At 41.4% G+C, this 15,052-nt stretch overlaps 1 protein-coding gene across 1 annotated transcript in view; it reads right to left on the bottom strand.

Moving 5' to 3' along the window:
* Positions 1-385: 385 nt before the first annotated feature.
* Positions 386-15,052, bottom strand: part of LOC137563974 (protocadherin-23-like) — a 64,848-nt gene continuing 50,181 nt past the window's right edge. Inside the window, exons 8-9 of the mRNA XM_068277162.1 lie at positions 13,199-13,337; positions 386-4,003 (exon numbers count right to left, since the gene is read on the bottom strand). Coding sequence (XP_068133263.1) covers positions 1,389-4,003; positions 13,199-13,337 — 2,754 coding nt within the window. The 3' untranslated portion in view covers positions 386-1,388. The remainder of the gene's footprint in view (positions 4,004-13,198; positions 13,338-15,052) is intronic.

Here is a 15,052-nt window from a genome sequence, read left to right as displayed (position 1 = left end):
TGACCACTTAAATGAGGACTCCCCGATCCTGGGCCACCCATGACTGTTTGGCACCATGGAAGTCTATGGCACACTTTTAATTCCCTTGAAACACCAAAGGGTTTTGCTAGAGTGGTCATGTGATCACTATGCATTACTTAAAAAGGTACTGAGAGGTTTTGTTTTTTTATAAAGGTTTATAAACTTGTGTGTGGGGATAGTGAATGTAAACAGCACAGGTAACTATTTCCATGATTATGCTTTAAGAAATAACTTCAGCTATCTGAAAAAAAAAAAAAAAGACTATATACCGGTATATGTTTTATAAGGCTGGGCAGTGAGATAAGCACCTTTGTAAATAAATTAGGCATTTTTGTTTCTCATGTCTGTGAGGGTTTTTAAAGTATATACGGATTCCAGTGATTGCCACTGATAGTTTTCCTCCTGCCATGAAGGTCTATAGTTGTCCACAGTAGACTCAAGTTGGATGGCAGAAATCCCATGTTTCCTATTGGGCTTTCTGGATGTTAGAAGAGCTTGCACAAGTATAAGAAAAAAGTATCAGGAAACATATACTGTAAGTTACTCAGTTTTATATAAAATTGACTGTTAAAGAGAAACTCCGACCAAGAATTGAACTTCATCCCAATCAGTAGCTGATACCCCCTTTTACATGAGAAATCTATTCCTTTTCACAAACAGACCATCAGGGGGCGCTGTATGGCTGATATTGTGGTGAAACCCCTCCCACAAATAAATTCTGAGTACGTACTCTTGGCAGTTTCCTGTGCAAACACTGCCTAAATCATTTATACATAATTATTGTAAAAATGAAGCACTTTTTTATTACATTATTTTCACTGGAGTTCCTCTTTAAGCAATTTTACTTTTAATATTAATTTAAATATAGAAAATGTAGGTTTGGAAGGTTTATGGATCTCTGTGTTACAACTACTGGTAATATCAGCTACTTTTATGGATGGCATTATGTGTTGTCTATATTCTATATACAGTACATAACATTATATTGGAGTTTTTAAATAAACTTTTTGTATTTTTTTAGAAGTGGTACTATTACTATATGTCTAAATGCTGGTAAACACTGGCCAGGTACAATGAAGTTACTATTTGTACAAATGAGTTTGTATTGACTGCTCATGCACTGTAGCGAGATTCCAGGATTTTGTATAAAAGACAGATTTGTATGTGACAGATAATTTTTATCTTGCAAGTAGAACTGACAAGCAGGGTGAACCACCTACTAAAACCTTTATGACTTAAAATTGATACTGTAACAAACCATATAGGTAGTAAAAATGCGACAACCGAAACACAATGCAGAATCAGCCTGATTAGTTTAGACATGCCCTATTTGGTCCACATATGTGTCCACATTGAAAGTCATTTGTTTACACCTGAAACTCTTGGTGTATTAGCAGTTCTTCAGATAGGGCAGGCACTGAAGTTCCATTGACACCTGCACGCACAGGTGACATGGAAGGAGTGTGAACTGTGAGCATGGATAAGGATGGTGAAAAGGTTGGGGGCATCGTTGATGACTGAGATGCCAGATTAGAGAAGAAAGGAGAACGGGGATATTTCATAAATGTTTGTCCTGACATAATAGTTGGCATTCGAGGTGGCACAGCCCTTATCCCTGGCTGTGCCACTGAAGTTATAAGAGGGGGAGGGAAAATAAAAGGCTTCTTTTGCTTAGGTGCATTTCTGTTCATCTTTTCATCTTTTAGCCTCCCAATATCACAAAAAACAGAGGACAGAGTCTGAAATCTGGGCTCCCAACTAAGCAGGTAGTCCCAGTTATAACTTCCTCTCAGGTCCTCATCAGAAGCTACTAAAGATGCCAGAGAACCATACCTAGAATCATAGGACATGGGGACATATACATAGTCTTGGCTGATTTCTGGCACAGGCTTTATATCCTTTAGATTTTTGTCATTGTTGTTTTGAGCGGACGGTAGCTCGGTTTTGCAGGTATAATGCACATGACACTCTCCTAATCCATCTTCCTCTTTAATGATTTCAACACAATCAGTACTTTCTGACCCAATCACCAGATCTGTTTCATCTGATTCACAGGAAAGCAGATCAGACTCTCTCGGAATTCCAGAGTCTGGAACTCGTGAAGCTCTTTCGCTGAGGACTGAGTCAGATTCCTTCCTAATGGGATATTCATTGATCATCTTTATTTCTTCATCTTCAGCAGTTTCTCCTTCTGTCGAGCCATGGCCACTTGAGTCTGAATTCCTGCATTTGTTCCCAGTGTCTTTCTTTTCTCTAATGCCAACTAACCCGAGCCATTCAGATGTATCTGGAGCTATGGTGCCATTAATATTTTCATATTTTGGACATTCATCAGACACACAGTCTTTAACATTAGAACTGGGAAGAGCAGGGATGGCGGCTTCCTTTATCCCACAAGCATTTACAACATCTTTTCGCTTATATCTTAGAATAATTCCAATAAGGCTTATTGCCAGTAGCAAGAAAACCACAAAAGAAATGCTGAAACTAATGGAAAGTATGTTTGCTGACATACCAAAGTAGCCTTCTAGAGCTGTAGAAATGTTAACTTGAACAGTACAAGTTGACGACTTTGAATCTAACTTTGGACCTTGAGCCTTTACGACCAGTTCAATAATGTCATCTTTTTTCTTAGTGTTACTTCTCATTTTATGAACACTTCTCGTTAGATAAATAACCCCACTGCTGGCATTTATAGAAAAGAACGGAGAAGGCTTTTCTAGTGAATATAAGATAACTCCATCATCTCCTTCATCCTTGTCCAAAGCACTTACTATACCAAGGATTTCTCCAGCTTTATTTTCCGTAGGCAAATCAAATAAATACTGATCTTCATGAAAAACAGGTGGGAATTCATCCTGTCCCTCAATGTTCACATATAGCAAGACACAAGCTGTGGATTCACTCCGATCTTTTACTTGAACTACAAAGCAATACCTCTTCTGTGTCTCAAAGTCAATTTTGTGCTTTGTATAAAGATCTCCTGTTAATACGTCTATAAAGAATGCATCTTGGCTTTTGGGTTCATTTAGACAAGGTGACTGAATAGAGTAACTTAAGATGCCAAATGGTCCCGAATCCAAGTCAACAGCATTAGCTGTACATACAGGTGTAAAAGGGGGCATGTTTTCATGCAGGCTACAAGTCAGACTATTCAACAAGAACTTTGGGATGAAGTCATTGTCATCGAGCACATTGACATGTAGCACTGAAAATGACTCAAATCTTCCATTCTCCCAGCCATTGCTTGCCTTTAAAATTAAACAGTAGGCCATTACAGATTCATAATCCAGATGTTGTGCTAAGGTGACTGTGCCATTTTCTGGATCTATTATGAAAATGCCTTCATCATTCCCAGACACTATGCTGTATATAGATTCTGCATTCTCTTCACTGTCTACATCAGTGGCTGAAATGGTTATTACTTCAGTGTTTATGGGATGGTGTTCTCGAACAGTGATGCGGTATTCACTCTTCTGTAATATGGGAGGATTGTCATTTGAATCCAAAACATTTATGAAGACAGTGGCACTGGAGCTTAAGGGAGGGAATCCTCGATCACAGGCCATTAAAATGAGTGTATGGTTTGTGCTGGTTTCATAGTCCAAAATGCCATTTATAAGTACTTTTGCAGTAACCACAAAAGGAGCCTGAGAGATAGTTCTAAAGCTTTCCACGACAAATAGGTTGTGTAAATTTCCACTCACAACTGAAAAGTCAATGTAACCATTTTCACGAGTCCAATCTAAATCTGTAGCTGTGAAAGTGAGAATGGCTTCCCCAACTGAGATGTTTTCACTTATATTTATCTGGTAGATCTCCTTCGAAAACACTGGTGCATGATTATTAATATCATGGATCTGTAGCTGTATAATTGCAGTTGAACTTAAAGCTGGGTTGCCACTGTCCTTGGCTTCCACGATAATGTGGATCACTATATTCTTCTCCATGATTTCCACTGGATGGTCATTATGCACTGCGCCTATAAAGAGAGTGGAGACACAAAAGAATTTCATTAGGTAAACTACCTTATGTAGTTTGCTTAAGATTATGTTTGGTGCCTACACACTAAGGTGCAAACACATAGGTTGGACAAACCGAGATTTAAAGGGGCACTATAGAAAAATTTAAGCTACTTGGATAACATTAGTATCATACTGCTAATAGGAAGAGCAACACATATTAGGTAGTGTTTCATCTAAAAAGGTTGGCTGAAAAGGATATTTTACATCACATGTACAGATCCTGTCCATTACCAACAGGCGAGCAATGTGGTCTCCCCCTCTCTGTTCAGTTAGGCTGTGGTAACAGCTGATATCTCTCCTCTCTATGCTGTGAGGATAAAGCAACATGCTACTCGGGTTATCCCAGTACCCTAATTTTCTCTACAGTACCCCTTTAACACAGGACAACTACATGGTGTTTGAACCCAATGACAAGAAAATGATTTTGCAGGTTTGCTGCATTGCAGAAGCCTTCTTGGCTCCCATGCCATGACCCCTGCTGCTTCTTTCCTCCATTGACCTCTGTGTAACAGAAAGAGCAGCAGCTGCTGCTAGGTTCTTAGGCACCTTCATCTTGCCCTTTGCACAAATAATAAAATGCCCTTTGCGCCAAAGCAGGGAGCAGAGACATGATTGTGATTCTAATTTTCAACCCTACTATATACATTCATATGGGCCATGAGATGGAGGCAATTTTGGTAAGGCATTACAAAAAATGAAACCTAAAATTGCTTTCAAAAATTCTGAGTTTAATTTTGGACTCTTGGGGACTGCTAAGTCCACAAAGCAGCATAGGTTTGTTAGACCACAACATTTTAACTGAAACTGTAATAAGTATGTCTGCAGTAAATACAAATTTATAAATAAGAAATAAAAATAAAAATATTATCTGGAAATAATGCACTCTTGGTGGGACTAATGTTAAAAAAAATAAAAAAATAGGCCCTGACTTAGAAAAACTGTAAAATTATTTTCATCTACTTTTCTGCAAGTATTCTGTAATTATATTTTTATGCTGTATTTAGTAGTAGATTAAAATGGTCTTGACCTTTTTAATAAATGCAACATTTTGTCTGCCATATTCATAAAGTAGCTAAAAAGTATTTTATGAAACAAGGAGGGCTTTTCCTAACTTCTTTGAAGATGCTTTTGAAGTAGTGCAGAAAACTACTCACGCAAGCACACGGCTTCAGTACAAGCCTGCGTTCCCGTTCTGGCCAGGAGCGCACACAACATAGGTGGCACGCTCCATATTGCCCAGAGCCATGCCCTTATGAGAGGAGAGCACACATTTCTTGCCTCTGCTCGTGCACAGGCAGTGACCAGAGCTGCAAAAATATGTGGGAATGAATGCCCAATATATAAGGTTTATGGGGATACTTCTATTTTTAAAGTATATGATCAGTTTAGGCTTCCTTTAAAGTAAACCAAGCACCATTTTTAGCTCCCAGGGCATCTAAATATCACATTAAAAATGCATGCCAGCAATTTGTCTTATTATTAAAAAAAAACTTCAATTTTACCTCTTATTTTTACATTTAAAGTTTAGCACAGGTTTTATTAGCCTACTTCAGCTGGACGGCCGACCACAGAGGTTTCAGGCTGCTAAGGACTTAATTGTTGTATTGCACACATCAATAGAGGGGACAGGTAATTAGAAAAACTTCTTCAAAGAGCTTATCCAGAGGGAATGTGTGAAGATAGCATGTGTGATTTCTAAAAATAAGGATGTCGTGAAGGGGAGGGGGAACATGGCAGCTCCTATAGCTATTTCAGTCCATGAGAAATTCCAAGGAAAGAAAGGGTGCTTATTTCCCTTTAAGTAATCTGGCACACTACATGGAAGTTGTATGATTGTGCAATCAAGACTGTATGGTCAGTGGCCATCTTTCAAATACATACAAGAGATGTAACAGGAAAATCTTCAGCTTTCCAAATATGCAATTGAACCACTTTCACTGCATTTGTAGCCATATTTCAGTTACTTTAGAGTAATTTCAATAATCATTTCAGTAATTTTTGACATTTTTGCCAAAAGTAAAGTACCTTATGTTCTTTTATATGCAGTATATGGCAAAAACTGGGTAAAGGAAAATGCCTGTGGTGTTGCAGAAAAGACTGGATAAAAATACTTCTCCTCCACTCTATATAAATCAGCATCATATTCAAAGGTAAACTCTAAGGGCTAGATTTACTGAGACCGCTATTGGCTGGAGATTATTAGACATCACTGGAGATCATCCTGCAAAACAAATCTGACTTTATTAAAGCCACTCTGGTATTAGGTGGTAAGGAAGGGTTTTCCACTCCTTGCAAACTATTAGAAGTATGTGCATGGATGATGTTTTGACACCATTCTCTCTATGTCTGTTAAACCAGGAAAGACGGGGTATTTATAAAGTCTGAGCTTTTTAGCTATTTTAGGTACATTGTGCACTCACAGTGCGAACTGATTTATAACAAACTTAGCAGAGCTTTTTATAAAAAATTGAGGTTGTGGATATGCGCTCCTTGGTGTAATGGGACAACCAACTTTTCAGCAACCCTGTATCAGGCCCTTAGAGGGGGTACAATTGGATTTTTGGGCAAAACCCACTTTATTTACATTGAAATTGCAGCATTGTTAAAAAGTGCCGTGACACATACCAGAAGTACTCAAGTCTTTTTGTAAAATGTTATTAAAAACAGTACAGTTTGGTGTCGTGTGAGCTCGTCTGAATGATGGGTGCTTAGCTGGCTGGCTGTTTTTAGACAGTGCTGTAGATTGTTTTATTGGGCCTGATGCACTAAAGTTCAGTAAAGTTGCCGTGCGCAGGGAGCACAGGGCATTTTTACGGTTACTAGTGCAGAGGGAGCATCCAGTGCCCCTGCACCCACCACTTTACCACCCTGCAGGTCGGTGCATTCCCACTCTACAGTAGTATAAAGAGATGTTTGCATGTTATACCAATAAAGCTGAAGCAGTGCTGGATCTTTTGTCACTTCTTTATACAGTTGTACCATTCCTAGCACAGGGGGAGCACCAGCTGTTAATCCATTAGTGCAACATGCATTACTGGGTTAGCATATGCAATGCTCTGGTAATGCATGAGTAAGCACACATTACCATAACAATAAGTGTGTTAACCCCGGAACGTGTATGACTCTAATGGGATAACAGCCAGTGCTTCCCCCTGAGCTAGTAACGGTAATATTGCTGGGCGCTTCCTTCACACAGCAATTTTACTGGACTTTAGTACATCCTGCCTATTGTGTCAGTTGTTCATGATTTTTCCACTCCCTGAAATACTTCTGAACTGAGAGTGGTGTTTTTCATGCTTAATAGCATTTTGTTTGTGGTGCTGTGGCTTACGTCACAGCACCATCCTCATGCCCCAGCGCCCCCACGGGTCCCCACAGTACTCATTCAAAATCTTTGACTGGTACTAAAAGTTGGACATGGGCAGACAAGTGGATGCGGCCAGGTTGCTATGGACGCGAAGAGGTTTGAATGATTGCGAGATTATGACGCAGTTTCCTTTAGACACTGCAGGGACGTGTTTTGACAGGGTGAGTAGGGAGATCGCTCTGATCTCTTATTCTGGCTGTTTGTATTGCAATCGGTGTGTATTAGTGTGTGAGTAGGGGATCCTCTTGCATTGCTCCATTGTATTTAACACTTTTATACAAGATTGAACTGTATTATAGCGGAATCCTCTCTTTGTTTACATCTGCAGCCGAGAGACCAATGGGCTTATGGAGGTGTGTCTGTGGGAATGTACCTGTCATTCTGGAATCAGGTTTCCCATTGGGCCCCCCTTGCCAGAGTGGTTATTTGTGCCTTTCTATTTGATTTGAATTGTGTGTGGCCAATGAAACCAGGTGGACGGCTCTGAGTGAGTGCTTTGTATATTGATGAGAAGTTCACATCAGGTCCTCCATTTTGTAGGCCTTTTTGTGATTGGCTGATCGGTGGAGACATTTCACTATACAGTATATGTGTGTGTGTGTGTGTGTGTGTGTGTGTGTGTGTGTGTGTGTGTGCGTGCGTGCGTGCGTGCGTGCGTGCGTGCGTGCGTGCGTGCGTGCGTGTGTGTGTGTAATGATTTTATTATGCTGAGTGGCTTGTAAAAGGGTGCTTAACCTGAAACAGCGGGATATAGTTGCTACACAGCATTTATGAATCTTTAATAAAAGTCTGAAGACCCTTATCTTCTACAAATAAAAAAAACATGTTCAGATCTATTTTAACACATTGGTGTAGGGCAACCTCATTCTCATGAAAAGGCGCCACAATGCTCTGTTCTCCACAATGCCTGCAGCAGACCATTGGCTGGCATCACAATCTGTGAAAACATGCCTTAGAGCTCTTTATCAATTGCTTGATGGATTCCAAAAATGTCATTATGGGTCACCAAGACACACTCCTAGCTTACTTTACGTAATAAATCCACAATTGGGATTGTTTTTTCTCGATCGCTAGTCATTGCGTATTACTTATATTTTCATATATCACACTAGTGTATAGTTTCAGCTGTAAAAAATATTTAACCACTTCACAACTGAGGGGTTTTATCCCTTGAGCACCAGAGCACTTTTAACCTTTCAGCGCTCCTTCCAGTCATTTGCCAATAACTTTATCACTACTTATCACAATAAAATGAACTATATCTTGTTTTTTTTTGCCACCAATTAGGCTTTGTTTGGGTGGTACATTATGCCAAGAATTATTTTATTTTAAATGCTTTTTAACATAAGCAAAAAGTTGGGAAAAAAATATTTTTCAGTTTTCGGCCATTATAGTTTTTAAATAATGCATGCTACCATAATTAAAATCCATGTAACTTATTTGCCCATTTGTCCTGGTTATTACACCATTTAAATGACGTCCCTATCACAATGTCTAGTGCCAATATTTTATTTTGGAAATAATGGTGTTTGCGTCAATCACTATTTACAGGCCCATATTTTTTTTTTAAATAACAGTAAAAGACCTTCTTGACATACATATTAAAAAAAAGTTCAATCCCTAAGGTAACTATTTATGTTTTTTTTTATTATTGCCAATTTTTTTTTTATTATAAAAAAATAGTTTGGGTACCTTGAGGAGAGTATGGGAAGGAAGCGGTAAATTTTAAATGTAAAAGTTTTTTTTTCACAATGACCGTGCGGTTTCTTATAGAAGCCGCCGATCATTACTTTGGGGACTTAGTCAAATGCATTCTCATTCATTGATCTCTGGGTGAGTGGGTGGCAACTGGAGCACGTGCGGGAGCGCGCACATGACGCGAGCACGAGTGCGGACAGCGGTGGTGGCAGCTGGAGTACCTATATCTACGCTCCAGGAGAGGAAGTACAGTTTAAAGGGGCGCAGATATACTGTATGGTGGTGGGAAATATATAAGTAAATGGAATTGCTGAATTAAGTTCATTGTAACCTTTTGAAAGTCTAACAGAGATGCCGAACTCCAGTCCTCAAGGCTGAAGACCTCACACATTTTTTTCAACAGCTTAAAAAGTAACGGTAGTGAAAATAACATAATTAATAAAATTGCTTGTTTTTTTTACAATAATTATTTATAGATTATTTAGTCACTGTTTGCCCATTGTAAAATCTTTCCTCTACCTGATTTACATTCTGAAATGTATCACTGGTGGTGACATCTTTAGTTCTGCCAGGTGATCTGTACGGAATGTTCACTGAGCATTCTATGCACAGAAGGAGGTATTGCTTGCTTGGCAGTTGGAAAAGCCTTTATTTCCCACAATGCAACACGGTTTACAGACAGCAAACTGTCAGGACCATTGTCATGTCATCACACTGTGGGAGGGGTTTCACCACAGTATCAGCCACAAAGAACCCCCAATGATATATTCAATAAAAGGTAAACATTTCTCATGGGAAAAGGGGTATCAGCTACTGATTGGGATGAAGTTCAATCTTAGGTTAACCACTTAAAGGACTTACGAGGCGAAAAAGCAAAAAAAAAGTTAAATACCTACCGTATATACGCCCCAACTTTTACCAGAAAAAAAAACAGGGACAAATGATTGACCCGCATATAAGCCGGGGGTAGGAAATGCTGGATTGGTGCAGGCTGCGTGATCCCCCCAGTGTGTCCCAGTATAGCTAGTATAGTGCCCAGTATGGGTAGGTAGTGCCTCAGTATAGCTAGTAAAGTGCCCAGTATAGCTAGTATAGTGCCCAGTATAGCTAGTATAGTGCCCAGTATAGTTCCCAGTATAGCCAGTATAGTGCCCAGTATAGCTAGTATAGTTCCCAGTATAGCCAGTATAGTGCCCAGTATAGCCAGTATAGTGCCCAGTATAGTTCCCAGTATAGCCAGTATAGTGCCCAGTATAGCCAGTATAGTGCCCAGTATAGCAAGTATAGTGCCCAGTATAGCTAGTAAAGTGCCCAGTATAGCTAGTAAAGTGCCCAGTATAGCCAGTAAAGTGCCCAGTATAGCTAGTATAGTGCCCAGTATAGCAAGTATAGTGCCCAGTATAGCTAGTAAAGTGCCCAGTATAGCCAGTAAAGAGCCCAGTATAGCCAGTATAGTGCCCAGTATAGCCAGTATTATAGCCAGTATAGTGCCCAGTATAGCCAGTATAGTGAGCAAAAGACAGGAGGAGCGCTCCGTAGTGTGATACCGTTTAATAAAATGAAAATTAGTTTTCATTTTATTAAACGGTATCACACTACGGAGCGCTCCTCCTGTCTTTTGCTTCCTTTTCCAGTAGTCCGCTCACAGCCGAGTGTTTGAGGAGCTGCCAGTGTGTGATCAGTCTGCGGTCCACTTTGACCTCTCACCTGCGTTAGCGCAAGATTGCACATCTTTTGTATAGCCAGTATAGTGCCCAGTATAGCCAGTATAGTGCCCAGTATAGCCAGTATAGTGCCCCCCGCCCGCTTCCTCCCTCCGTGGCCGCCGCTGCTATTACCTGTTCAGCCAGTGGCCGCTTCCTCTAATCCGGGTTCCCCTCTCCATCATGCGTATAAGTGTATCACAGAAGCGCGCCCGGCGCTGCTGCTGTGACGAGGCAGGAGAGAGCGCGGCTTCCTGATGTGTATCGCCGTTACCAGGGGAACTGCTCTTTCCTGCCTTGTCACAGCAGCAGCGTTGGGCGCGCTGCTGTGATACACTTATACGCATGATGGAGAGGGGAACCTGGATTAGAGGAAGCAGCCGCTGGCTGAACAGGAAATAGCAGCGGCGGCCGCGGAGGGGGAGGGAGCGGGGGGGGGGGGCGTGGACCACCACCCACCACCCAAGACTCGCATACAAGCCGGCCCCCCAACTTTTGGCCCCCTTTTTGGGGGTCAAAAATTCAGCTTGTATGCGAGTATATACGGTATGCTGCTTTATGACCCTTGGGGGATGCCATCCGCATCCCCCCTTTCATTCCGCTGCATTTCCCGACCTGATCCCTCGGGTCGTCCTTAGTTTCCCCACTAAAGATGGCCGCCAGGTCCGTCCGCGGCTGCGCAGTTCTCATTGCCGCAAATGCGTCTGCGCAGCTCTATGTCCTCCCCCTGCTCCGACCTCTTTACCTGCAGTCTCGTGTATATAAAACACGCGAGACTGCCGGTAAAAAGATCGGAGCAGGGGGAGGACGTAGAGCTGCGCAGCCGCATTTGCGGCAATGAGAACTGAGCAGCCGCGGCCGGACCTGGCGACCATCTTTAGTGGGGAAACTAAGGACGACCCGAGGGCTCGGGTCGGGACCCCCCCCCCCCCCCCGATCCTGGACTTTCAAATAGAAATGCCGCGGAATAAAAGGGGGGATGCGGATGGCGTCCCCCAAGGGTCATAAAGCAGCATAGGTATTTAACTTTTTTTTTGCTTATTCGCCTCGTAAGTCCTTTAAGGACCGCAGTGTTAAACCCCCTAAAGACCAGGACATTTTTCATAAATTGGGCCACTGCAGCCTTAAGGGCTTGCTGCAGGGCTGCACAACTCAGCACACAAGTGATTTTTCTCCCCACCAACAGAGCTCTCTGTTGGTGGGGTCTGATCGCTCCCCCAATGTTTATTTTTTTATTACAAATATTTGTTACACGTTTTTTATACAAAAAAAATATTTTTTATTAATTTTTCCTCCCTCCCCCCTCCCCCAGTCAGCCTATCGCTGCGATCGGCTGTGATAGGCTTCATCCTATCACCACTGATAGCTTCTGTGTCTCCCAGGGGTACAGCCGAGTCACATGGCTGTCCCCAGTACAGCTCTGCCTTAGATCGCAGCGCTGTACAGGTATATTAGACAGCAGTCTCCGAGCGCCGAGCGCAGCTGGGAGACTGAAGGTGGAGCAGAGCTCCGCCTCCCAAGCGGAGATGCACGTGCTTTGGCGCCGCGTGCTCTCCAAACGGCGTGGAGCGGTCCTGGGGCTGCCACCCCGTTCACGCCAATTGGCGTTGAGCGGTCGGCAAGAAGTTAAAGTTCCACTTCAAATGTTGCCAATTTGATTTAAGAGATGGGATAGCCAACCTAATGCTGGGCATACACGGATAGATTATGTGCCGGAATCAGGCCACTCGATAGATTCCGGCGCGTCCCCGCAGGCGCCCGGATCGATTCCCGCTTGTCCCCGCAGGCGCTTCTTATCTGCCGCTCGTTTTCTTCCATTGTCCGCCCGCGGGGATCAAGCGCGGAATTGATCTGGCGCAGTGATCGGGCACGTCGGAAATTATCAATCAATCCATCAGCGGCTCGATTGATAAGAAGAAACTCACCGTGTATGCCCAGCATTAGATTGTGAAAACAGTAAATCAGCTGCAAAATCTCATTGTGTATTCCCAGCATAATGCCTCTTTCTAATCTTATCTTATGAGTTACAGCAGACTTCTGATGGAGGATAAACTGCACACAGACACCATGCTTTGGTTTCTCTCAGAAACACACACTTCTCTCTTTTTTTTTCTGCTCACTGAGTAAACTTTGTTGAACACTTCCTGGTTAACAAACAACATTGTCACATGACTCTAGATCAGTAGATAAGCTGTATAAGGGCATATGACTCATCACATATATTAACATTAAATTAATTGATGGAATCAGGAAAGGTGTGGCCATATTCACTAGCATGGATATGGCCCTTGAGGACTGGAGTTCGACACCTGGGATCTACTGTAGTAACTATTGTAGTTCACCAAAAAACCCACATCATCAAGACTTAAAAAAAGTTTACATACCAGTGTTTGGATTAATTACAAATCCTTTAAGTGGAAAAATAATTCTGTAAGAGATGGGTCCATAGATTTCAGAGTCTTTGTCTGTAGCAGACACAGATATGATGAAGGTGTCAGGCCCAGCCAGCTCAGGTACGGTTACCTTTAGAACACACAAAGGAAAAGTCAAATAAGGCTGTAAAATTATCACATTTGGCTATTTTTGTCTGTCTGCAATTCTTGAAAGAGGGCAAATTTGATATTTAGAACAATATACACAGTTCCACTAGTATTTTTATTGCTGATCTATGCACAGTGTTAAAAGATTTCTCAGCCCTTCCAGAATTCAGATGTGCTTTGTGATTTATTAAAGCCCTCAATTGGAGATGTAAGTTTAAATAGCATCGTATTCAGTGCAATCTTGTGATGCCGCAGGACTGGGTGTAATTTTACACTAATAGAAGCAAGGTTTCACACAGTATCGCTGTCTGCCTTGGCTTGTGGTGGAGCTGCAGCTGACATGCCATTGTAAATATACCCTGTGTTCCGCATACTTTCATATGTTTGATTGACTCTGTACTTATTTGTATAATTTTTTTTCTTCTTCTGCCTTAAGAGTCCATCAATATATATGATATTTGATATACGCATAAAATTGAAGTCTCTGTTAATGTTTTTATCAAAGGGGCTTCACATGCAATGGTACCAAGTGTACTAGAAGTAAAAATATCATTATTTTCTTCATGTTACAAGCTATGGCAAGCCTAAATACCTTACCGTTTATAGGAAAAACTGACTTAAATTTCAAGAGGAAGATGCAAAGGAGTTAAAGTGGAACTCCAGTGAAAATAGTGTAGTAAAAAAAGTGCTTCATCTTTACAATAATTATGTATAATCGTAGAAGAGAAGAATCCCGCTGCAAGAGCCGTGGATTAAAAGTCCAATTTTTATTTAGCAATGTAGAAGAACAGCATAAAACAGCTCACGACGAGTATTGGAGCTAACTTATGGCTCCTTAATCATAGCTATGATCATGAGCTAATCATGAGCTGTGATTAAGGAGCTAGCTCTGATACACGTGAGTTGTTTTCTGCTGTTTGTCTCCATTGCTTAATAAAAATTGGACTTTTAATCCATGACCGGTGCAGTGGGATTCTTCTCTTCTATGATACATATGGCTTGCTGCTTTCCTGCTCCCGACCTAGGAGTGTAGTGGTTGTAGCGACCTGCTCTGTTTCATCTTTGCAATTATGTGTAAATGATTTAGTCAGTGTTTGCCCATCTTTCCTCTCCCTGATTTTACATTCTGACATTTATCACATGGTGACATTTTTATTGCTGGCAGGTGATGTCACCGGAAGGAGATGCTGCATGCTTTTTTTTTGTAAACAGCTCTTATTTCCCACAATGCATCAAAGCTCCCACAGTGTGATGTCAGAACCATGGTCCTGACATCACACTATGGGAGGGGCGTCACCCTAATATTAGCCATACAGAGCCCCCTGATGATCTGTTTGTGAAAAGGAAAAGATTTCTTATGGTAAAGGGGGAATCCACTACTGATTAGGATTAAGTTCAATTCTTGGTTATGGTTTCTCTAGTACTGTATGGTTTCTTAATATATAACAGTATTATAATGTATATCTCTCTATAATACGAAAGCAGCTTAAATTAAATGTGAAGTCCATCTCCATGCATAAATGTCCTCCTTTTCCTGTGCAGATGCTCAGTCAATGGCAAAGTGTCAGATAAGTAGTCCCTTCAACAGTAGGCACCTGTGACATAGACTTACAGAGCTAAAGGCTGCAGCCTTTTCAGACACCTTCTTGCAGCCTAAACAGAAAAATGTCGCTGAATCGAGCAAGGACAGCAGCCTCA

Source organism: Hyperolius riggenbachi, chromosome 1 (assembly GCF_040937935.1).
Source record: "Hyperolius riggenbachi isolate aHypRig1 chromosome 1, aHypRig1.pri, whole genome shotgun sequence".
In the NCBI taxonomy this organism is placed as follows: domain Eukaryota; kingdom Metazoa; phylum Chordata; class Amphibia; order Anura; family Hyperoliidae; genus Hyperolius; species Hyperolius riggenbachi.
The sequence above is the reverse complement of the archived record's forward strand: the minus strand, read 5'-3'. Positions and strand labels throughout refer to the sequence as shown.